The sequence below is a fragment of the Oculina patagonica genome, chromosome 13 (genome assembly GCF_052425735.1).
Source record: "Oculina patagonica isolate OP01 chromosome 13, crgOcupat, whole genome shotgun sequence".
Taxonomy (NCBI): domain Eukaryota; kingdom Metazoa; phylum Cnidaria; class Anthozoa; order Scleractinia; family Oculinidae; genus Oculina; species Oculina patagonica.
Window position 1 is genome coordinate 23,856,141 of NC_135770.1, and position 20,948 is coordinate 23,877,088.

Consider the following 20,948-nt stretch of genomic DNA (forward strand, 5'->3'; position numbering starts at 1 on the left):
CTCCACTCATAGACTAATGGATGCTGTGCGCTGTCATCAAATATACTTCTCTCATTGGCTAAAACCGACAATAAAATACTTTATAGGTACAGAGAAACGTAACATTTACTTCAAAGTTCTCAGTCTGCTCGCAAGAGATTCACGTTGGTAGCCAACTTGTTAACACGTTTGTCAGACTCTCGCGAGAATAGTTTTCTTTTACCATGTTTTCTGTTTTCATTTGGCCCATTTTATTCCTTGCTTTTACTCTGATCACCGACGAAACCCAAGGTAAGTTCTGTTTCTTTTGTTGTTCATGCGAGACGATCCTTGTTTTTTTTTTTGTGAAGCGTTATAACTTATGCAGCTAATATCAAATACGCTGCAATAGAAGCAATCTGTTCGAAAACTTGTTAGCTCTAATCTTTTGGAACATTCTATGTTCGAACATTAATTCTTCTAATGGAGAATCCCTTCTCTATCGGTTGGAAGTTGTATCGGTGATTCGATATTGCTATCTCCAACTTTTGTAAAAGAATACAAGAAAAATATTTCACTTTGAAAATTTGCCATAAATTAGAAAAAAGATTAGAAAATTTTTGGTTAAAATAAGCGAAGTTTGCTTATTGCCTTTTTCAAGTCAAAAGGAAAAAAAGAGTACGAATATAAAAATAAACTGAGGACTCCTTAGGGACACCAATACAATAGAAACGAAGATATTTAAAAGTAAAAACAAAATATATGCATGAAAACGAGTCAACTTTTGTTTAAATGTTTGGCACGAATTGAGTCTTTTTGAGTATTTAATTCAGTGAAAACCATCTCAAAGTTAAGTAAGAACCTTTATTTATTTTCGTGATGCGCTAGTTATGTATACAGTGAGAACAGTTCACCTGTTTTTTTTTTTCTTTTCGTACGGGAACACCGCTGTCCACAAACGAAACGCAAGCGCTAAGTGTTGCGATTGTCGGTTGTTTAGTTTTGTTTTTATACGACTTCTGGGTACGAGTTTCCGCTCCTCTATTGCCTGGAAGCAATACAAATATAACACATAGACAGGAAGACACTACCAGGACTCATAAACAACACGAGACAGGAAGACTTTACCACGCGACTCATTAAAAATTTATTATAGAAAACAAATTAAGTCGCCAATGTCAACACACAACTTCTCCTTGCTTATCTCCAAACCTTTAGCATGACACTAGTTGGGAGAATTTGATCATTCCTTATTACCAGTGATCTATATGTTTGAATGTTTATTCGTATATTTAGAATAAAGATGTTGACACCTACCATCTTAGAATTGAGACTGAAGCGAGGATTTTTTTTACAAGGAAAAAGCTGTTGCATCGTAAAATATATCATTCCATTGATTAAACAGAAAGTTCAATTAATAGCTAGAAGCAGAATGGGTTTTTTTTTCTTATTAACTCCTGCCAAAAGAGTAACACTAGCTTTCAGTTGTCAACATTTCAATACAAAACGAGTGAGCTATTACTAATGCTAAACTCATATACTAATGGATGCTGTGCGCTGTCATCAAATATACTTCTCTCATTGGCTTAAACCGACATTAAAGTACTTTATTGGTACAGAGAAACGTAACATTTACTTCAAAGTTCTCAGTCTGCTCTCAAGAGATTCACGTTGGCAGACCATTTGTTAACACGTTTGTCAGACTCTCGCGAGAATAGTTTTCTTTTACCATGTTTTCTGTTTTAATTTGGCCCATTTTATTCCTTGTTTTAACTCTGATCACCGACGAAACCCAAGGTAAGTTCTGTTTCTTTTGTTGTTCATGAGAGACCGTCATTGTTTTTTGTGTTAGCGTTATAACTTATGCAGTTAATATCAAATACGCTGCAATAGAAGTAATTTGTTCGAAAACTTGTTAGTTCTAATCTTTTGAAAAATTCTATGTTCGAACATTAATTCTTGTAATGGACTCCTTAGGGACACCAATACAATAGAAACAAAGATATTTAAAAGTAAAAACAAAATATATGCATGCAGACGAGTCAACTTATGTTTAAATGTTTGGCACGAACTAAGTCTTTTTTAGTATTTAATTCAGTGAAGAGCAACTCAAAATTTTGTAAGAACCTTTATTTACGCGTCTAATTACAAATTCTAGTGTTTTTCTAGCACTAATCGTGGACACCAAACACAAAATGGTCGAGGACAAATAAAATTACCATAATTTAAAACTTTAAAATCTAAAATTTCTTGATATTTTATATTTGGAAGAAGAAAAGATGAAATGAATTAAAACATATGCGATATGATGAAATAAAAAGTTCCACATTTTTTCAATATATAAAATTATTTGTCTTCTACAGCAGACAGTTTGATTTAAACGCCGGGTTTTTAAATAACTCGTATTCAATACAATAAGAAAAACAACATCAATGTCATCAAACTGACCTCCATCCACAGGCAGGTAGCCCTAAGGTCTGAATAATTTTCTGCAATTATGGTCCCTTGTGTAAAACTTCTGTAGCTTTGGAGATTGTTAATAGCTGGAATATGTGTCCTGCTGGGCTTTAACTGGTACAATGCAGACTGCTTTTAAAATTTGTTTGTTTAATCTACTTTTGTTTTTATCCTAATTTTTATTCTACCGCACCATGGTGTTTCATTCACAATTAAAAAAACAATTCCAAGAAAACTGAATATCATATTTTATTTAAGTTCGTGGGTGTTGAGTCATAATTAGACAAACTCCAGCCTTAATATTTATCGAACACTTAGGTTCCCGGAAAACTAGAAAACATACACATTTGAAAAACCCATAACACTGGGAAATTTGCAATAATCTGCAGGATTCAACGACATTTAACTTTAAAGACAGTGGTTTAATAATACAGCTATTTCAATAAACGTTGTCGGGTCAAAGCTTAAAGCTAAAAGGCCAGACCGTATGGCGTTCTGGGTATTTACTTCAAGTTTGCATATTAGCTTCATGAAATGTACAAACTTGTATTTCGCACGTGGAGAATTGACATGTTTGTTTTTCCTCTCAGGAGGACTTTCTGTAGCTTTACTTTTACTGCCGCTTGATTCTGAGTTTTGAAAATTCTTTTAAAATTCAGTGTGGCTAAAACCACCTTGTTTCACATGTCTGAAGAAAAAGAAATCATGCAATTTCGAGTTTGTCGTGTCACTATATCATTTTAGTATTCAGCACGTGCAGTTTCCGTCTTCTTCTACCCATACTGCTTTTCAGTCTTGTCTTTAAGGGAGAAGTTCACTCCAGAATGGCCATTTATTTTCTTTACGCCAATAAAAAGTTTACACAAAGATATGTTATTCACCAAAATTTCAGCCTCCAACGTTCGCTATAACCCTACGAAATCTTTCCCAAAACTCAACAACTGAACGCCGCCATCTTGGAGCTGGTAATGTATGTGTGACGTCAAATCTGCACTTATAACATTAGAATTTCCATGAATAAATAGTAAAATAAACAGGAATTTTAAACTACGAAGTCTATGGATTGCTTATCTGAGGCTTTCATCAGGAGTAGTCATGTTGCCAGTTGGTTGGCTCAAGTCCGCTATAGGGTCCACAGTTGTTTTAGCATTTGTTGTCGTTTCCGTAACAAAGTGTTTTTTTACGGGGTGGAGTTGTTGGCACCACGCCCAACCCCCAACCTGGAGGGCCAGGTGCTGATTTTTGTCTGGTCTCTACCCCGTAACCTTCCCGACTTGGTTGGACCTGCTCGGTATAGCTCACAAGGGTCACTGAGACGCGCAAGCCTCCCCACAACGTCAAGGTAACAGCACAGGGGGAGCAACATCAGCATGCAATCTACAAAACACTAAGTTTTGGAAAGGCAGGAAGTTTAAAAGGAAAATTTATAGGCATGAAACGTGATCGTAACTCTAAATTGCTATCTTCAACTTTTCCTTTAACGCAATTGTTAGAGCATGAACGTGAAAGTTGACATAGTTCAAGCAGGATGTTTGTGGACCAATTTTTTAGGAAAACTAACATTCCATAGACGAATCTGCACTTATAACATTAGAATTTTCATGAATAAATAGTAAAATAAACAGGAATTTTAAACTACGAAGTCTATGGATTGCTTATCTGAGGATATAAGGAGTGCCAATCGGGCTAAAATAGTAACTTGCTACCTGGAATCCAACTCAAACCGCTCTTAACCTGCGCGGTAGGGAGAGGGTGAATAGGAGAGGGTAAAAAGGAAGAGGGGACTGGGAAGAGGAAAAGAAAGCCCCCCCCCCTCCACACACATGCACACTCGTAATTGTAAATTCTTGTAATGGGATTGCCTTCTTTATCGGTCGGAAGTTGTCTCGGTGACTCAATTTTTTTTAATGTTTTTTTATTGATTTAAGTTACAAGATATAAAGATTACAAAATACGAAGATAACATTGTGCTAGTGTAATTAATAACAATGTGCTTATAGACAAGAAAAATAAGTTTAAAACAAAAATCAAAAAAAGAAACAACAGAGAATAACAAAATACTGAAAACAAAATAGAAAATTGTGGTGATTGCTATCTCCAACTTTTCGAAAATAATACAAGATAATGATTTCACTTCAAAAATTTGCAATAAAATTAAAAAAAATTGGAAAAATTTTAGTTAAAATAAGGGACGACGCATTGACGTTGCTAATCTTCTTTTTCAAGTCAAAGGAATTAGAAAGTGTACGAATGTAAAAATATACTGAGAATTCCAAAGGGACACCAATACAATGGAAACAAAAATATTCAAAAGTAAAAAGAAAATATATATGCATGCAAATGAGTCAATTTTTAGGCCACGTCCACGTAAGTCTTGATAAATTGGAAAATGGAGAAAATCTGAAAACGCCGTATAAAATATTTTCCGTCAAGATAAATTTGAAAAGGAATCCATTTTGGAAAATACGGATAAATGCGTTTTAAAATTACCCGGAATAGTGTGGATGGGTCCCTGTGATTAGATTTTGAGAAACGAATTGAAACTTTGTTTCATTGAAAAGCATCTCAGACTTAAGCAAGAACATTTATCTACGTTTCTAATTACAAATTCTAGTGCATTACCCGCACTAATTAACGACACTGCCAGAAAATGCTCAAAGTGAAATAAAATTACCATAATTTAAATCTTTTAAAAGATCTAAAATGTCTGAAATTCTTCATATTTGCAAGAATAAAAGAAAAGAGATAAAACAAAAACAAAAATAGTAAGAAAAACACAAGAATAAAAGACAAAGAAAAACAAGAATAAAAGATGAAAGGAAATATATACAATATGTAAAAACGAAAAATGTCTTTAAAATTAAAAGTTGTTTTTCGTTTCATTATTTGGTAGCCCATGTTTCTCTAGATGCCCCTTTTTGGTTTTTAATGTCGGTTTTCATACGGCAATATCATGCTAGAGGACCTAGTGCAATCTGTAAACAAGAACACTGAGAAGCTTGAGAAGCTTAAAATCGGGCGCTTTGCCTTGAAAGGCAGGGTTCAGTACAGCAGAAACCACGAAGCAGTTACTTAAGTAGCACTCAGTCCGACTGTGTTTGTGTAAGTCACAGGGCTTGCATGAGCTGTATTAATGTGCATAATATAATATCTAGAACGTTGTCGAGATTGCATTATTACTTAATGACATGATGGCAGGTGATAGTTTTTTTTTCAATTGGTAATACTGTAAGGTGCGGTTTCACCTGAAGGTCGTGTGCTTTTCGGTATTTTCCAGGCATTGCACTTTGATGGGACAGTACTACAACTGTTTACCGGGGAACTACTATTGTCAAGAAAATGATCACAACTTGTTGATGAATGATTGAACATTTGTTTCATACCATTACTGTAATAGCAATTGATGAAGGCTTTTAGTCCTGAACCAAAGTATAAGGACTGGGAAATACTGAAACCCATTATCAGCCACCTTAAACGGAAATATCTTGTTGGTGTTTCAAGGAATCCAAGGAAACTTCACTCATCCCATGTATCTATGTATTGCGGTATTTTGTAATTTTTTGAGTGATTTTTGGGGATGTTTGGCAGGTGATAGTTTTTTTTTAAAGAATTAGTAAAATTTAGACAACTAAGAAATATTGAAAATTTAATGTGAATTTAACATTGGAATTTGAAGTTAGAAATTGGCAGACGGACACCAAACAGTCCCGTGACATCCTGGAGTGTTTTTGCATGGGGGTCAACTGTGTGATGATGTTTCCATTTTTTTCTTCAATCCCCACTGATAAAGAACTGTTGTTGGTGTTATGTTGGTGTTATCACATGTCAAGCCTTTAACAAGGTATGAAAGAACACAAGGATTTAAATTATTCTGGTGCTCAATTTTTGCGTAACTAAAATTAATGTTACTCAAATTCCTGATGGATTCTGTCTTAAACTGTTACGAGCTTAGTATTTCCAAATTATTGCATGTCAATGTAAGGCAAGACAAGACATGCCTTGGTTGTTATGTAATTCTCTTAAAAACATATAAGATATTGACTATAATTTTGTCTGTGCTATGGCAATTCACAGTGGGGTGGTCTTGATGTGTCTTTAACGTGTGGACTGGACTGGACTAGTAAAACGCGGACTAGTAAAACGCGGACTAGTAAAACGCGGACTTGTAAAACGCCTCTAGACACTTCCTTGGCCACAATCATCTTACGGCTCTCTTCAATACATAATGTCTCAAAAAAACAGTAACCTCAGAAAGAAGTCAGAAGCAAATAAGGTCGAAAGACCGAATTTGAACATATAACGGCAAATGTTCTAATGTCACGAACGTAGGAGTCGTGTAGGCCCGTCACCTTTATTTACCACATACTGCCCCCAAATTAAAACAGTACCCTCAGAAAGAAGTCAGAAGCAAATAAGGTCGAAAGACCGAATTTAAACATTTAACGGCAAATATTCTAATGTCACGAACGTAGGAGTCGTGTAGGCCCGTCACCTTTATTTACGATTGACTGTTGATTTCTGGACGGGCCCCGTTCTACCTCGTGCGAGCAATACAAACGACTGCACTCAACAGACGTCAAGTAGTGGAAAGAAAGAAACATATGCACACAACTCATAGCATCAATCCCGTTGTTTTAGTAGGGGTTTGCAGAACGAACATGTGCTATACTGCAAAAACATCTCCACGCTAAAACAGACCATAGAGTGCTCAAAAAAGCTAGAAATATGCCGTCGAAGAAACACACAAGAGCTTCAAACACAAATTGTTTCGCTCGCTAAACCGTTTAGTTTTATCCGATTAACAAGCGCTTGTTTTACAAGTCCGCGTTCTACAAGTCCGTGCTTAACAAGCCCTCGTTTTACAAGTCCTCGTTTTACAAGTCCGCGTTTTACTAGTCCTCGTTTTACAAGTCCGCGTTTTACTAGTCCGCGTTTTACTAGTCCGCCTTTTACAAGTCCGCGTTTTACATGAGTCCGCGTTTTACTAGTCCGCGTCTTACAAGTCCGCGTTTTACTAGTCCGCGTTATACTAGTCCGCGTTTTACAAGTCCGCGTTTTACTAGTCCGCGTTTTACTAGTCCAGTCCAGTCCTCGAAATACAGTATGCCAAAACTCCCCGCCCTCTAAAGATAAGTCCTTGACGGTTCTTGTCGTTTTTCGGTGCCTATTCATCTTCGGCATCTTTCTCATCCACCTCTCGTTCTGTCCTGTGTCTGTCATCACACGAAAGAAAAGCTGATTCTCAAAAAATCTGCCACAAAAGGAAATTGACAAAAACAATATGAAAACCATATATCGAAAGTTTCTTATTCTAAAATTTTATCATACGTCTTAATTCAGAGCTACAAAGAAGTTCCTCCTTTTGAGTTATTGATACTGTTCTTACAGTACCTCTTTCCACTAGCGAAATTTTACAAAATTCCTTCGCGGCGAAAAGGTAGCGCGAATCCAGAACAGACTCCAATCGAGAGTGGGTTAATTCTAGATTACTATTAATTAACTATTACAACATTCATTTTTAGGCGAGGACGTAGTCTCGAGCCTTATGCTGTCGACCGAGTTTCGTGTGAGAATTACCCTCGTCCCCAGGGCCTTCTCGGCGACGAGTTTTCGAGGGTGAGGATTGGCAACTAATCACATGCGACAGGTCACGCGAGGTATCTGTTTGTGCCGTCCGCCATCTTATGAGGATTTTCTTCGAGAAGCCTTGAGTTGAGGATTGTATCTGTTATTTTCGCGCTCACCTACAAACACATAAAGAACTAGTAGTTCACGCATACTAAATCGACATACTCGCACACGAGATAGTTCGAGGGTCTACATTTTAATGTTTAATCTGAACTACTGGCGTCTGGCGATATTGTAACCTGAGCTTTAACTGAAGACGAGAAGTGCAGAAGAATATATTGCCACAACTGCTCAGCTGAGGTGAGCTATCTAAAGTATATATTTGCTTGTACTTTATTGAATACCGTAATGATGAATAACATAATGGTCAAAGTATTTATGGAATCGAAATAACGATTTTAAAAGGTTAAATATCTGCTAGATGTTGTTATATTTAATTTGCTGGAATTTATAGATCACTAAGCATTGAGAGAGCTTCAAACGCGATCCCTTCTGTCAACAGAACGTTTTCATATAATCAGATACTAGGTGATTTTAACATTGATTTTAAAAATAGTGTATAAAGCAGCAGTAAATATAAACAAATGATTGTAAAATATGGGTACAAACAAACTTATTTCAGGCTTTACCACTGATAACAGAATTACAATTGATCACATTTTATATACAAATCTAAATAAATTAAGAGTCCAAACTGGTGTTCTCGAGACACACTAAAGTGACCTTAAAGCTGTGTGGTTTAATAGCAACTATAAAAGAGTATATACATTTTTGTAGGCTATAATAACTAGTAAATGATTTAAGAAGCATAGTGTATATGTAGAAAGATGTGTTAATCAGAAAAAAAAAAATTTAAGTGAATTCAGTAACTACTTCAGTTGCATTTAATTGTTGTAGTTAATTAGTCTTGGTGTCTAAACAAATATGTGTAAAACAATTATTAAATTTTTAACAATTGATTCTTTTTTTATGTTTACAGAACAAAATTAAAAAAAAAAAAAACAGAAAACAACCAAGATACAGTTTTCAAAGAATCCACTGACAGCTGTGTTTTGTCCTAATTGCTTCAATATGTTTAATCTGCACCTTGTCAAGAAGCAGCATGAATGTGTGAATGTGGCTATTGCATTGGAACTGGTTACTCTGGAACTGGTTATTGGCCTCTATTAAGCCTCTATGCAATATATAGAAAGACCAATCCTCACTATGAATGGCAGATATATTTAAACAAAACACAGCGAAAACCATGTAGCAAAAACAAGTTAAAACAAAAAACTGTGTAAAACATCTCTGGATTTGCTACTGAAAGACCCTTCAATTTAAATTCATCACTGGCAAACCACTGTATCAACTCTACTTCCTAGACTCCACATGTACTGTATAAAGATGCTGGACTTATTGGACTTACTTGCATCACAAATTGTACAGATAGTGCAAACAACTTTCAGCCCCATTTAAATCAAGATACTTTACTTTCTGGAAACTTGTACTTCCTTGCGCTGCATATTTTATCTTTAAATAATATTAAGTTTTTGGACTTACTGGACAAAGCTTACATTTACAGATTGTACAGTCAGTGCAGACAACTTTAAGCCACATTTAAACAAGAGGCAATCTAGATACATATTTCAAGACATTTTATTCATGCTGAAGTTGTGGAAGTTTCCTTGCTGTCTAGTAAAGTTACAAAATATGTTGCATTCCATTGTCAGAAGTTGTGTTAAAAGACATCTTATTAGAATTGTACGAATTAAATTGCCAATTTTGTGATCAAAGCAGCTTATAATTTGCCTTTTATTAACTACAGTAACATTGGTTAGAAACTAACCATACCTTAGAATGCACAACTAAAAATACCACCGGAAACAACGTACTGCGTTTTAACATTTTATTTACCTGACAAACCCATTTTCCCCCCTTTATAGCAAATGACTCAGTGTCTTAACTTTCGACTAACAGTGAGGAGCCCAAATTGGTGACCACTTTTTATGTATTCACAATCTTCCTTGCAGATTTCATCCAATCAGAAGCTTTTCACAGCTTCTGATTGGAAAACGACTGTGTGAAAGAATGTGAATTAATTAAAAGTGGTCACCCATTTGGGCTCCTTGCTGTAAATCACACTGAAATCGACGATATCAACTTCGGCGTTCAATTACTTAGATATCTTTTGGACTCACATTTTCACACAATAGACATTTTTATCTTTGTCAGTGTAAATTGCCCATTTCAAAATCACATGATGCTCCCCAGAGAACGTGTTTTTAACTATCTGAATACCAAGAGAATTTTTCTGAATTTGAAAGAAGTAATGCTCAAGAGTGATGTCACAGTCTCAAAAACGAAGCCCGAAAGGTCTCTTCTCAGTTCTTTGTTTGGAATTTTTAGCATAATGACTTGCTTTACTGGAACGTCCTCGCCTTAGTATGCATTGCATACCGGTTATTAAAATAGTTTCCCAAGCCGACTAAGCTAACTAAACGTCGAGTGTATCTTTCAGTAAACAAGACATGCCGTTATGACGCCGGAAATCCAGCTCACGCATACTATACCCCGTGACTCACGCAAACCTCCGACTTACGTGCTACTGCAGTGTCCCTGCAGTCATTCCTTTCTAAACATTTTTTTTTTGACCACCACCGTACCTTTCTACCCAAAAAACTCATGAAACCGCCCGGTTTTAACCTGTTTTAACCTTTCAAAAATTAGAGCGTTCGAAACTAAATAAGATCCTTAATCACAAACAACATACAGCCGTTTACCAGCACTCTTTAAAACTCCTGAAACCCTTCAAAATCAGGCAAAATAAATCTTTGAAATAACCTTTATCAATGTTTCTTATTTTTTATTCAGTTCTATAAAATGCCTTTCATACACTACTGTCAAACAAAAATTTCAATTTCCTCAAAGTTTCAAGACAAAAGAATAACAAATATTTCGTGCACAATGTAATTTGATTAAGCCAATATTATCACGTCTAAAAATACTTCAAGCAATTCAGTGAAAACCCGTTTTTTTTTCGTATCAACGAAAACCACTTTCGAATAATCAATACATGAAAATAACAATAAGATCAAAAGGAAGAAAGGAACCTTTCTAATTATTTGAAGACTTTCAAAGCCGTGATATTATGCATCCAATCCGCGATAAAATTTAATTACAACAAAATCCAAGTTCTCATTTTGAAGTCCATTTTTTTCAGTTGATACCTTTATCCAACTTGTGAAAAATTCCATTCAAGTTTCTATTAATACTGTACATTCCCAATGTTTTGCTCGGGTCTTCAGAAGCGTCTTACTAACCAAATCTAAAATAATTCCAAAACATGCTGTACAAACATTCTACTCTTTGTGACAAACGACTTGACGACCAATTGTTCAGAAATGAAAATCGACACAGTTCTTGCTAAATAAAAAAAAAGTTTTACGGCGGAGTCAGGCTCAAAAAATATACCGCAAGATCACACCCCCATTCATAGTCAGAAACCAGCAAACCATCTAGTTTGCTAAAAAAAACACTGCGTGACATCAATGACGTTACCTTTTTCATTTACAAAAATAACTTTAACTTGTCAAAGTAAGTGCAATTTCACAATGGTGAATATCAGTACAGTATGGGGCCCAGTTCTCGGCCGGGTCCAGTTCTCGGCCACTTTGTGTTTAACGCGTTTTTTCACACTCCAGTTGAATCAAAAGAAAAAGGTATTTCCTTCAAACGATAGACTGATTCATGTGCTTTAAGTATCTTGAGGTTGATCGTTCAATTCGATATAGAAAGCTCACACGTCGAGTTTACGCGGAGGTAGGTGAATTTGCATTCCCGAAAAATTTGTTTGTTTACGGCTCCTTAAAATTCATGGATGTAGTTAAATTCGTATTTTATCCAAAAGCCCCCACCATACGAGCTAATTTTTGGCATGTGAAACGTAGAATAATTCAGCTTTCTGCTTTAGTTAACTTTTCGTTGAACCGTTGTATTTTTTGGTCTTAATTTACTTCGAAATTTTTTCTTGCGACGTTTGCGTATTTGCCAGTTCTCGGCCACCCTGCTCGCTATCACAGCTTAGCGCTTGGTTTTTAATATAATTTCATCTGCTGCTGCCAGAATGAAAGAAATAAATGTTTTAAAAATAAAGTTCAATCTTATCTCTAAGTTTTGAGCTGACTCTTGTCTTGTCTATTATTTCTACAACACCTAAATCTTTCAAGACCTTTTCACTGCAAAATAAACCATCTAAATGCACGGGTCACACTATGCGGTTTTGCCAGAACCTGCACATAGGCAACTAGGCGCGTTAAAATCCTTCTTTTCTAAAGTAAAACAAAGCCTCATAAAAATAATTTGGGATCGATATAACATAAATAGGTTTACAGAGTGATTTTATGACTGTGAAAATTAATTGAGCATTTTTTTTACAGATAATTACGCACAAGCTTTTTACTGGCCGAGAACTGGGCCAAGGTGGCCGAGAACTGGGCCCACAAATGGAGCTTTTATTTTTATTATTGCTCGGGCAAATTAAATTTTGACCGGTCGATAGCTTTACACCAAAAAGCTGAATAATGTAGCTAGCTCTGGGAGAAATTTCAAGTTCCTGCGGTTCTTCTGAGGTAAGAAATACAAGTTTACGTCAAAGGTGGCCGAGAACTGGGCCCCATACTGTACTTTGCCCCGTAAGCTTTTTCTCTGTCCGTCCGCCGAAGCAAAAAAACACAACCTGATTACACATTAACCCAAAAGTCGACCAAGTGTGCCTGCAACGATTTCCTGTCAAAACTAAAATGAAAACCATTGCGGTATGCGTCACCCGTAGCGGTTTTGTAGCAACCCCAAGCTATCCCCGTCTTTTTGGCCGACAGGAGACTATGCTCTAGGACGACCAAAGGGTAAACTATAAATCGGCCACGCCCGATTAATAACGGACTTGACTTCAATGCACTGGCAGATAACCTTAAAGTCTGACTAACCCCTGCAATTATGGTAATTTACGTAAAAATTCGGTAGCTTTAGAGATCGTTAATTGCGTATATGTCTCGCGAGACTGTCAAAGTGCTGTCTGCTTTTTAAATTTGCTTGGTTAATTTTTTATATTTTTATTCTAATGTTTATTTTACCGCACAGTGGTGTTTCATACGCCATTAAAAACATTCCAAAACCGAAGAATGTATTTTATTTAGGTTTTGGAGTGCTTAAGTCATTATTGGACAAACTCCCACTATTACATTTATCGAATATTTAGGTGGAGAAGATATGAACTAAAAAGACACAATGCAGTGAAAATGTGCAATGATCTGCAGGATTCAACGACATTTAACGGCAAAAAGATATTTTTTTTAGTATTCCCACTTGGAAAAAGGAAGTTGGCACTTAGCATAGACGAATGAAAATTGACCCTTTGTCAACGTCACCTATCAAACCGCTTCGACCGCTCATAATAAGGTAATTATTTTTTTGCCACCCGCCGCAGCACGTCAGCAGAGATCTTTGAAAACCATTAGTTTGTTTAAAACTAGGCATTAAAACCGTTATTAATTAAGCCACAAACATCTGCTGTCAAAAGCGGAATAACCGTGCTATATTGCTGGCCGAACCTCTCGCGTTTGGCATAAATCGCCACATCCAGAAGAGGATGGCTTTTTTGTCGAGGACTCGGTTTGCAATTATCGTTTTCGTTCTTTATATTTTACTTGGAACTATTTTCCCGTTCTGTTTTAGTTGCTTTGGTAGGTATTCTTTCCTTGTTTGTTACCCATTGTCTTAGTTTGAGTTTTGCATTAATTGTTTCTTTCACAGCCTAAATTTCAGACATATTTGCTGGTCTATGCGATCAGACGAGACAGCTGAAATTCAGGTTGGGTTTTACATCATGATCTCTGCTGAAATTGTTTCATACGCAAGGTAACAAATCGGCTCCAGTAGCACTTTCTGTATTGTCGCCTGCCCTAGCTATAGAATCTTAGATGTTGGTAACAGACAGACGTATCGAGAACATTCAGTGTTACCCGCATTTACTTGTTATCCGTAACCATGCACGTTATCCAAGAAATATAGAATACGCTTTTCTTAAGGAAAACTGACATTTCTCGGTATGTTCTGCGAAAACGTTTGTCTTGCCTATTAACCAGGTCGATTAGTAATCAATATGAATGATGCGTAATACGTGATGCAAGGAGTTAACACAACTTAAGACAAGCAAGCTCTCTGAACACTTTCGTCAAATTAAAGATAAAAAAAGAAATGTTAACCTGGAATCTTTTAATCATGAATTAATCAAAGCGGCTTGGTCTTTTCAAAAAGAGAAGAAAGATGCACTGAAAAACATTAACAATCGCATTCAATTTTGAAATTGCGTCTAATAAAATTTGAGAAACAATGCGAATGGAGTGCGATTAATTCAGTTAATTTATTCCGCCGCAAGCTAATGAAATTACACCGCAAAAAAGAGGAGTAAAACATCCCTACTATACTTTTCTTGAAGGCGTCTTACTGAAGGTAAAAAGTACAAAAAATTCTTGATAGATCATATCGTTTTTTTTTTTCTCGAATTTCCTTTTTTCAAAATTAAGTTTAATTTTTCTTTTTTATAGGTGACGAAAAAAAATAAACCACATTTTAATTTAATTTAATTTTTTCATTTGTGTCTTTTGAAGGTGATGAATGTCGCAACATCGAGTTCAAGGAACCAGTTGATAACAAGGTGATGAAAAATCACGTGATCAGCAGTGCGGAGGTGTTCAATGAAGGGAGCTGCCGCTTGATGTGCTATATGGAGCCCAACTGTGTGTCCATAAATTTGGGACCTTTAGTGAAAGGAAAACACAAATGCGAGTTGAACAACGCTACAGATGAAAACCATCTTAAAAGTCGAGCAACTTTTATCTATCTGGCCATCGAGGTATTCTGGTGTTATTTAAGTCATTAAACTTTGCAATCTTTGCAGTAACGGTTCTATGTTCTATTAAGTGCAGGTTTTTGTAAGACGTCGCTGCTTCTTAAGTCTGAAAGAAGATGTTTCGGTGTAAAGTGTTCTAAGATTATTACTGACTTTCTCACTTGACTAATTCGATCCCTTTTTTACCATTTTTTTTCTCTCGTGACAGAATCTTTGCAGCAGCAGCCCATGTTTGAACAATGGCACCTGTCAAGCTGGATTCACCAGTAAAGGTTTTCGTTGTATCTGTCGCGCTGGATTCAGTGGAACAAAATGTCAAAAAGGTATTTGAACTGGTAATTAATCAAGGAATTTCAAATTTCCCTTCTCTCTACTTTATAGCCGAATTTATAGCGAGGTGGCAATGACTCCTCTGTTCTAAAGAAGCTGACAAGTATTTTGTTCTACTTCTTCCAGCTGCAAAGTCTTGCAAGGAACTGTATGACGAAAACAAGTAAGTCATAGTAAAAGTGCTTTAAATTCGTTGGAAGAATTGATATGAAAAAGTTCGTTAAAATTTCGTTTATGGTTTTGTTACTTTAAAAGACACGTTTTAGTAACATCTGGTGATGAAAAAAGGGTGCCAAGTTGTTAGGAAACCAAGGAACTAGACGTCAGATAGCTAAAAGTCATAGAAACATGACTGTGGCCAATGCTTCTGTCACTAGGCTTTGGCGGATTGTGCTCCTAAAAGTGGCATATTATGCCACTAGCAGTGCTCGAAATTTTGCCAAATTATGCCAAAATTATCCCAGAATTCCCAAATTATGCTCCTGATTTCCGAATTTATGCACACAAAATGACGTAGTTTCTATACATAGAGGCGCGCAATAACGACACCAAATTATGATGTTTTTTAAATAAACTGTTGCTTTATGGCAGTTTGTCTCGGCCGTCAGCTGTCCAAATTAGCTGCTCGCATCTCTTAACCGTTTGTAAAATGCCTCCAACTATATATAGCTAAAACACGCATTGCAATAACATACTACCTAAATTCAATTTATTTCTGTAGAAAAGACACCATATTTACTAAATTTTATGAATTTATGCTCCAAAAAGTGCTAAAATTTGCTAATTATGCCGTGGCAGTGCTTGTTTAACAAATTATGCTTTTTTGCTCCAATTATGCCAACAATTATGCTAGCACAATCCGCCAAAGCCTATCTATTACCCCATATATCATCAACCAATTTGAGCAATTTTTAAGGCTAAAGCCTTTAAAACAAATTACTGCTCTATCTCTTGGTAATAGTCCTTTTTATATTCAACAGGTTGAGGGTGAGTGAGCTGGTTACGCTCCACTTTGACTCAAAACCAATTTCCGTTCTCTGTCACTTTGGAGATTTTGGATGTGGAGATGGGGGATGGACGCCGGTCATGAAGATAGACGGCAACAAGGTATGGAATTCGTCACACCTTTCTAAATTTAAGTACAGTACTAACGGGAATCGAAGTATCCTGTTATTTTTCGTACCTTGTTATTAAATAACTGTAGGAATCATCTGTTAAATAAAAAAAGCATTCATGATCGTTTTGATTGCAAAAGGACAAATACCCTTTTGACACTAAACTTTGCAAGTTAGGTTAAAAAAATTGAGATGGCCATATGTGTTTACATCTTTTAAACTTTTCAAAAAAAACCAATGAAAACTTATAAAGCCAAAAAGGAGAGATAACTTTAGTTTCAATTGTTCATTTGTTCCCTACTAACCCATTATTTTTAGCATTTGAAAATGATTTTATTTGAAATCATTTGAAATCTAAGTTAAATAAATAACTTCTGTCGGAATGTTTTATCGGAGATATTATAATTTATTCTATTACTTTATATTGCAGAGAACGTTCCATTACGATTCTCATTTATGGAGTGACAGAAATGCGTATAACCATGAAGGGGGCAAGACTGGGTTTGACACACAAGAGACCAAGTTACCAAGCTACTGGACCACACCCTTCTCCAAGATTTGTCTTGGTATGAAGATCAGCCAACAGCTCAACTTCATTGTCATCAACAAGCAGGCCAACTCTCTGTACTCACTGATCGCTGACGGGCAATACCGCGCCACCTCACTGGGTCGTAACACGTGGAAGACGCTGATTGGTTCACAGGCCTCCCTGCAGACCAACTGTAACAAGGAAGGGTTCAATGCTGTGGGAAGCAATTCGGCTTCTAAAGCAAGAATTGGCTTTATTGGTAACAACCAAAACGACTGCGCTACTTGCGACTCCAGAATCGGTTTTGGTACAGGAGGGCTACATGATGACTCTAACACGTGTGGAAACGAAGCCTCGCGCTCATCATCAGATAATGGAGACAAGCACATCAAAGCCATGGGATTCATCCTGGTGCACTGACAAGGAAAATAGTAAACTTTCAATCAAACCACTCTTGAAGCTATATCTGATATGACTTCATGCACGTAAATGTATATTAGGGCATAAACTAATGAAACACTCTGAAATGGTTTTTGTTCTCGTTAAAATTTTTATCGCACATAATAATAACCACAAAAGGTGCTTAGTAATCTTATAAGTAAGCGAATATATATTAGTTCGGCTAGCCAGTTTGCCGATCTGAATAGATTATCATACTGATGAACAGACAGCATTTTTGTGATTTTGCATTTGTATACATAAGAAGTAGTTTCATAATCTTAAGTAAACTTATGTATGAACATTTTGGCTCGCTTCAATTTTTGATCTGCATGTCGCACATTTTCGCAATGAAGGGCTCTGGGGACACAGGATTTTTGAATTAATTCGGTTTATTTTTTGTAGATTGTCTATTTTCGAGTCTATTTGAAACAAAAAAATCTTGAGCGGGAGTCAAAACCGCCATGACTCTCTCACACAGTTAATCGTATCTATAACAAAATTCTCGATTTTGATTGGTTCTTCGCGCGCCTATTTGTCGCGTAATTGGCGCGAGATCACGTGGGTGTCCAATTACAGGTATCCAATTTGAGCAACTTCAAATTGGATACCTGTAATTGGACACCTACGCCATTCGCGCGTCAATCGCATATAAATGGGTTCTTTCTTGCTGTTTTCCCACTGTTTTCTACAACCAGTTGAATTTACCATTGACCTTTTCACACTATAAAAGGTTCTCAAAGACTTCCTAACCTCGAATTTTGTTATTGATACGATTAATTAGTAATTGGACCTCGTGTCGTACAATTCAGAGAGTAATCGTGCTCGTAATTTCAAATCGTCCTCGCGCTGCGCGCTCGGCCGATTTTGAAATGACTCGCCCGATTACTCCCTGAATTGTACTCCACTCAGTCCAATTACTATTACATATTAAATAGATTTAGCCAAGCCTAAAAGCGGAGCTCCCCGATAATTTACTTTGCCCTTTATTTAAATATTTGAATTAACTGACCATGGACATAAAAAATTGGTCTTGAGCCCGCGATCCAATAGAAAACCATTTTCCGGTCAGCGGTCAACTTTATAAAAACTCGTCACCTCGATGAGTTAAACACCTGAGCCTGCGATAAAGTCATGTGATACTGGTCAGCGGACACCTTGTGTTGACAGCTGTCAATTGACCATAACGTGGATGCCCAGTATCAAAGATGTTAGCGTTTATTTATTTCCGAAGTGGGCGACGTACGTACGTACGGACGCGCCCGGAGCCATGCCGCTAGCCATGATGACCATGTAAACTCAAGTTCATGGTTTTCCTATTTCTGTAAATTTTTTATGTGTATGGGGCTCCGTTCTGCGGCCCTTCTGGCCGCTGTGGAGCTCCGCTATAAAAAACATCACGACTGCATACATGAAGACCGAAGACCCAAGAATCTAGGACTGGAAATCCTGTGTCTCCAGATCACTTGTTTTCTTGTGCCAAGGTCCCATTGGCTAAGAGAAACGAAAATGACTGAAGGGACGAGAATGCATGTAGTGTTGAAAAGATGATTTGAGAAGATCGGACGTGTTCTTAACTCTGAATTGCTATCTGAAACTTTTCCTTCAACACAAGTGTTCAACACACGCGTTTCCCTCCCTTAACCCAACTCGTAATTGTAATTCGAACATGAATTCTTGTAATGGAGAATCCCTTCTTCATCGGTCGGAAGTTATCTCGGTTACTCGATATTGCTATCTCCAACTTGTCTAAATACTACAAGAAAATTATTTCACTTTGAAAATTTGCCATAAATGAAAAAGATTAAACTCCCCAGGGACACCAATACAATAGAAACAAAGATATTTAAAAGTAAAAATAAAATATATGCATGCATGCAAAAGAGTTAACTTATGTTTAAATGTTTGGCACGAATTGAGTGATTAATTTTGAGCAACTCAAACTAAAGTAAAAAACCTTTATTTACGCGTCTTATTACAAATTCTAGTGTATTGCTAGCGCTAATCGGGGACACCAAACACAAAATGGTGGAAGACAAATAAAATTACCATACTTTAAAACTCTAAAATCTAAAATTCCTTGATATGTTATATTTGCAAGAATAAAAGATGAAATGATTCAAATATATGCGATATCAATACGGAAAATTGTTTGCCTTCTACAGCAGACTTCTTGTTTTAAACGTCGGGTTTTTAAATAACTCGTATTCAATGCAATAAGAACAACAACATCAATGTCCTACAATTGACTTCCAGCCTAGGCAGGTAGCCCTAAAAATTATTCAGCCCTTAAGGCCCGGCCAAACGCACGCAACATCTCAACGCAACATATCCCAACATTGTTGGGTCCAGCTGGCAACCCTGTTGCAATATGTTGGATGACGCAAACTGAACTAATGCGCATGCTCCGGCGCAACAATGTTGCGCGAACGTGCACGTGGCCAAACGTGTACAACATCATGCAACATCCAAAAATGTTGCGAGATGTTGGGGAATAAATTTGACTATTTTCATACTTGGTCCAACATCATCCAACATGTTGCAAGAGGGTGGCGAAACGATTGCAACATGCTGTGCGCAAAAATGTTGGGACATGTTGCGTTGAAATGTTGTGTGCGTTTGCCCGGGCCTTAAGGTCGCGGGGGACACCTTTGGCTCATCATTATGCATTTATTTAAAGCGTATGCACGACGTACAACGACTGACATCGACAACTTTACGAGATATTTATGACTGGACAAAAAATCCCTGTTTCTTTGATATTTTAACCAATTTAAAACAACACTTAGCGATATACGTTCATATAGATTGTAGGAAGTCTTCGAGCTTATTAAATTTGAATATTTCTGCACTCAGAGTAATCACAAAAAAGTGCGGCGTAAACAATCGTGTCCTTTTTAAAAACGCATTGTTCTCACCATAAAAGCGTGGAATATAATTACCATAATTACATCTCTCCTTGGCAAAATGATCGTATTTAGGTCGGGACACCTTCGGAAATCTCAAAGTTTGGACTTTTTTGACAATTTTGTGGCAGAGAATACAGCACGGATACAAAACTTCATGACTTGCCACTGCAGATAGGTAAACTATGAATACTGTAGTGTGTCATAACAGAAGCGGAATTTTAAAAGAGCGCTTTTAGAAAGAGGTAGAAGACATTAAATTCAAATTTGCGCACTTAAACCGCCATAACTTGCTGGTAAACTTTAAATTAAAAAAATCCGCTTTTGTTATGACACTCTAGGGGTATTGACTGATTAGTTTTTGACAAGATCACAGTGTGCTGTCTCCTACTCGTTCCGCAAACTCTGCCACAAAATCATGTTTTTTTCCCAATTTAGCACTAACGAGGCTATAACATCGCCGTTAAATGCAAACTACCAAAAAAGATGACAAACACAATCTTTCATCATTTCTTTATGTCGCTGTAAAATTTGAGCTTAATCACACCCATAACAGCTGAGAAATAAGCGTTTTAAAAGATGCAGGTCAAGCAAAATTTCCCTTCATGAATTTATTCATGCTGTAGGTATCCCCCGCGACCTTAAGGTCTGAATAATTTTCTGCAATTATCGTCCTTTGTGTAAAAAATTCAGTA

At 36.6% G+C, this 20,948-nt stretch overlaps 2 protein-coding genes across 3 annotated transcripts; both read left to right on the top strand.

The window, feature by feature from the left end:
- LOC144636392 (putative skeletal organic matrix protein 5) overlaps positions 1-20,948 on the top strand; it is a 73,711-nt gene that overhangs the window by 11,697 nt on the left and 41,066 nt on the right.
- LOC144636404 (uncharacterized) lies at positions 197-17,436 on the top strand. Of its 3 annotated transcripts, none has more exons than XM_078495611.1 (6): positions 197-270; positions 14,694-14,938; positions 15,144-15,258; positions 15,392-15,428; positions 16,246-16,372; positions 16,811-17,436. In XM_078495611.1, the coding sequence occupies exons 1-6, from the start codon at positions 204-206 to the stop codon at positions 17,327-17,329; spliced, it is 1,110 nt and encodes a 369-aa protein (XP_078351737.1). In that variant the 5' UTR covers positions 197-203; the 3' UTR covers positions 17,330-17,436. The 3 variants fall into 3 exon arrangements, with proteins under 3 accessions (XP_078351737.1, XP_078351736.1, XP_078351738.1); XM_078495610.1 differs by lacking the exon at positions 197-270 and adding an exon at positions 1,647-1,755; XM_078495612.1 differs by lacking the exon at positions 197-270 and adding an exon at positions 13,695-13,766.